Raw genomic sequence first — 4,994 nt, forward strand, 5'->3', positions numbered from 1 at the left:
CAGCCTTCTGCTCCCTGCTTGATCTGATGCTCTGCTTTCTGCTCCCTGCCCTATCTGCCACTGTCCTGCCTGCCCCCACCGCAGTTTGCTGAGTGCCATGCACAGAGGCTGCCCATGCCACTTGTGGCACATATACCATAGGTTGGCCACTCCTGAGCTGTATCTGTGGACCCCTCACTGGAAAGTTCCCACAATAAACTTCACTTTGTCCTTTAGCTTTCAACCATTTGAAAAACCCATGCCACTCCTGCATCATATAGATTGCCTCAATAGCAACTGCTGCACAAAACTAGTTTTGTTAGGGATGTGAGATTGCTTATGGAGATGTTACTCTGGGAAACAGGAACCTTTCAGAGTGACACTGAGATCTCTTTCCAATTTCCAATACATGGGACAGTGATGTGGTTCTACATACTGAGTAATTGTATTCACTCACAGTATCTTCTGTGCCTTCTTCTGTAGGGTGATTGAGGGGCTTCTCTCATTATGGGCCTAGCTGGAGGTTCAGCCTGTGGAGCCAAGGGGTTCCAGAGCATCAGCCAAGGTCAGAACCATTCCTGAATGTCCTTGCAGGCACTTCCAGTCCCTCTTCCCCTCCCTGGTAGCACTGTCCATGTGGAGCGGTATTCCCCCTTGAGTTCCTTGGACTAGAACTTCTCCTTGCCTTTCTCTAAGATTAGAGCTAGGCCAAAAAGGGGAACAGTGGCACTAGATATTTTCTGTATGGATGCAGATGCCAACCTACCATGGCAGAAAAGCTTGCCCAGCAGCTGGACTTTTCCTGTAGCTCACTAGCCTAGGGAACAGGCCACAGCACCTTAGTACCAACTGAAGAGTTGACAGAGGGATTAACAGTATATGGGGCCTTTCCAGAAATGAACCACAAGTATGTCCTTTCCTGTCCTGTCCTTGAGGAGCGTTGGAAACTACAGAAATGCACTAGTACAGCCCAAGGGATGTGAGCTTTTGAATTCTGAGTGAAAAATGTAGGTGACAGGATTTACAAATGCAGAACCTGTTGTGTTTTGGACTCCAGAGCTCCTCAATCCTCTTCTCTGTTTGCAGGAAGCTTGGCAGAAGACTTCTGTCAGGCCTTTTCAGTGTTGAGCCCCTTGAATCTTTAGCTATATAGGTTTTAGGGGGGAGTGAAGATAGGCTTAAAATATGAATTATGCTTCCATCTGAGCTGGGCTAGGTTTTAATAGTGCATGGACTTTAAGTTGAGTCTCCCACATCCTTGGTGAATGGCCTGACCACTCAGTTATTTGCTGTTCTGGATGGGAGAAGTTTGGGGTATTTCGTGTTCTCTTTGGTTTTGAACAGAAATTCCATCCTAGCCCTGACCAAATATCATTGAAACCAGAATGTTTCCATATATAATTTCAGTTTTAATTAGTTATTATTTTTCAATATAAGAAGGCTTTTGTTCAACAGTTTCTGACCAACTCATAGCATGTCCTCTGAGGTTTTCCCTGTCCCATGTAAAATGGCTCTCTGGTTTCACTTTGGAAGTTAACTTAAGTACAGCATGCAGAATAGAGCCAAGGGTAGAATTATTTATATAAAAGGTCAGTGACTCAGTACATTTTTCCTTTCTCCCTGCATTACATATCCAAGGACCAAAGCTCTGCTTGACTTTTTTCTTTCTTTCTCAGAACACTCGAATGTGTCCTAATCCATTATGGGCACTGAGATATGCGCAGCTCCCCAGTCTTTAAAGAAAGTGCCATGAGTTAGACCAACCCTCCCGACCCAACAGATGTTAGCTGTCAGGTCGGGAGTGTGGAGGATCGAGCTCCATTTTGGAGCTGATCCATCTGAGGAGCTGTGTGACCGCACCTTCTCTACCCTAGCCCCCTGGCTCTGGTGCTGTCTGCATGATGGAAGGGGGAAGAAGAGGGAGGAGGGAGCTTGGGCTAAGGAGGGGAAGGAAGGAGTCTGTGCTGGATTGGAGGAGGGTAGATTGGAGTCCCCCACCTTAGGGGAGCTCCAATCCACTCATCCCCTGTCCAGCACAGGCTGAGCAAACCCCAACTCGAGCTCCCTCTACTCCCTTCTCCCATCTCGCATTGTGCAGACAGTACTGGGGGTGGGGCTGGGCTGTCCGGCCCTGATCAGACGGAAGTTAATGAAGGCACTCCACTTTTGGAGTGCTTTCATTTGAACCCTCATGCAATGAGGGTTAATTTGTCACATTTTAAAAGTGCCCTTTTTTAAAGTGCTCTGCAGCTGTGCACTTTTGTCAGGGTACAGCTGTAGAGTGCTTTCAAGAGGCCAGTCGCAACAAATGGAACTTCTGGCTGCACCCTGTGTTATGTACCACATGAGATGTTTTCTTCCCTAGGAACCTGTCAAAGGATAGCATGGCAGTGCCTTTAAGGAAACACTGGAAGTTCCGTAAATGAAATTCCTGTATTATTAGTGCCATTTGCCCTTTCCTAACAATTGTCCTGCAAGGAAAAATGTCATTAAAATAAAATGCAAAATAATTTTTTTAAAAATCTAGCACACTAAATCTCTCTGTATTATAGTATAAGGACAGGATGTCTAAGAATTCCCACACCACAGTTTATGCAGCTTAACCACAGACGTATGTTTTTTTTCCCAGGAGTTTGTAATTATGTTGTTTCCACATATGGGGAGCAAAAGTAGTTGAAAGAGCAATTTAAAGTGTACATTCATAGAAAAGCAATTGGTAAAGATGAAAGATAACCACAGTCAGGACACAAATTAACTGTATTTAGACTGTGATTTGAAGTTTAACTTCTTAGCCTGACTGATCTTTAAACATATATAACTTTTTTTTATAATGAACATCTTTGATCCCTCACTGGAAGGCCTGCTGCTTCCATCTGCACATGAAAGACAAATTAGGGCAAATCACAAAGCTGAAACTGATTGACATTGAGACTGAGACAGGAGCCTGAGGATTGTGTAACTAATATTAAGATTTTAATCAGGCAGACTTGAGAACTGTATTTGAAGCAGTCATTTGGAAAGAAAACACTATCTAGTCTTCAGCTAAAGGCCATGGGGGAATGTACTTGTTTGCTCCAGGAGGAAAATAGCATGTGTTATAAAACTAGGTCTAATAATATTTGTGTATTGACCACTAAAGAGGAGCTAACCCCAGCAGAGACTGTTTGGTAATTGGAGACAATATTAGTCCTGGTTCAACTCCACTGACTTTGACAGTTCAGACAAGATTCTCAGGGAAAGGACTCCAGTGACATGGCTATCTAAAGTGTTTCCAGGCAGGAATGTGTGCATGCTGTCAGGTGCTAGCTGCTGGGAGTCCAGAAAAATGCTAAGATGTACTGGCTCAAGTAAACAGCCAGGAGTATTTTGTTACTTGGCTCAGTCCCTGAAACTGGATTTGTAGGTAGTTTGTGTGCCCTAAGGAGAAAGTAGGTAACTACCACGTACGATGCCACAGATGCAGGGAAGGCTGGAATCTTATTTTCATTAGCAGTGAGCTCAGGAAGAGCAAATCCACCAAGGTGCATCTCCTGCCTTTGTCACCATCAGCATCCCTTGTACACTACAAGTCTCAGCTTGGCTGCACTCAGCTGTCAGGGGCAAGGGGAGGAAGGCCTGTATTGGTAAAAACCAAACTAAATTGTGTTTGTTCTTTCAATAAAACAAAAATTCACTCCAAATGTCATGTTGAACCAATCTTAAATGTGTAATTTGATCTTAAATTAAATGTTTTGCTTTCTTTTGTCTTACTTGCCTGAAAAATGGTCCAAAATTGATCAGTTAAGATCCAACAAGAACAAATCCAAAGTCCTTAACTTTAATGAAATAATTGAATGCATAAATGTAGACTGGGGATGACTGGTTAGGCTGCAGTACTTCAGAGAAGGCCCTCGTGGTTACTGGAGTAGATCATAAGTTGAATCTAAACCAACAGTGTTCTCTTGTTGCAAAAATCCCTAACAAAACAAAACAAACAAACAAAAAAAGCCAATGGTATCCTGGGTTGTATTATTAGGAGTGTCACCAGCAAATAAAGGGAAGTGATTTTTTCACTTTATTCCACACTAGTGAGGCCTCACCTGAAATACAGTGTCCAGTTTTGGGCCCCACATTTCGAGAAGGATGTGGACAGTTTCAGAAGAGTCCAGCATTTGAAAGAAAATGTTCCAGGCCTCTAATGATGACCAGAAAACAGGTTTTCCATTTGCTGTGGAAAAACATGTATTTTTTTCCCTTTAATGGAGAAGAAAGTGGAGTTTCTCTTTTAAAGGAGAAAAATCACAGATTTTCCCCTTTAAAGGAGAAAAATGTGGGAAACCATGGGTTTCCCTTTTCAGGCTGGCCAAGTTCCAGCCTGCAAAGGGCTGCTTGGGGCTGCAGGGAGCAGGAGGAGGGCGATTGGAGCCAGGCAGCAGTGGAGAGCAGCTCCTCCAGGTAAGTCTATGTGGGGAGGGCACAGGTCATGTGGGGAAGAGTGGGCAGAAGGGGCACAGGCCACATGTTGGGTGGCAGGGGGGAAGTGGCACAGGCCACATGATGGTGGGACGTAGGCCATGTGGCAGGGGGTAGGGGGAGCATGTATCCTCCCAAAATTTCTGTGCCACTGGGAGGCTTGCAGCTGGGCCAGACTAGCTCCAGGTAGGAGCTGTCTTGGTGGCCGTTACCACCAAGATCAAGTGCCCTCTCCCTACCTGGCAGCAGTGAGGGGCACAACTCTGTGGTGCCACCACTGCCACTTCCATACCTCATCATGGTGGCATGGTGCTCCCTCATGCACGAGATCCAGTTGTTGAGCCATGGTGGTCGTTTCTCTGGACCTGGTTTGGCCTGGCTGCAGCCCTGCACCCTGCTGTGGGTGCAGAAATCGCAGGGGGCACATGCCATCCCGCCACATTGCCTGTGGCCCACCTGCCTTCCCCATACATCCACTCCCTTCCTCACACACTGGGGGACTGGGAGCTGGGGCCTATGGGTCAGGAGTGAGAGGCCTTGAGCAGGAGGTTGAATTAGATGAC

At 45.6% G+C, this 4,994-nt stretch overlaps 1 protein-coding gene across 30 annotated transcripts in view; it reads left to right on the forward strand.

The window, feature by feature from the left end:
* Positions 1 to 4,994, forward strand: part of PCBP3 (poly(rC) binding protein 3) — a 293,840-nt gene that overhangs the window by 278,396 nt on the left and 10,450 nt on the right. The window contains exon 17 of one of the 30 annotated variants that reach the window (XM_019523241.1): positions 463 to 544. The exons of the other annotated variants lie outside the window; for them this stretch is intronic. Within the exon in view, the coding sequence (XP_019378786.1) occupies positions 463 to 496 (34 nt within the window). The 3' untranslated portion in view covers positions 497 to 544. The remainder of the gene's footprint in view (positions 1 to 462; positions 545 to 4,994) is intronic. 30 annotated transcript variants of the gene reach the window in all.

Source organism: Gavialis gangeticus, unplaced genomic scaffold (genome assembly GCF_001723915.1).
Source record: "Gavialis gangeticus isolate Ggan-Ray unplaced genomic scaffold, GavGan_comp1, whole genome shotgun sequence".
Classification (NCBI taxonomy): domain Eukaryota; kingdom Metazoa; phylum Chordata; order Crocodylia; family Gavialidae; genus Gavialis; species Gavialis gangeticus.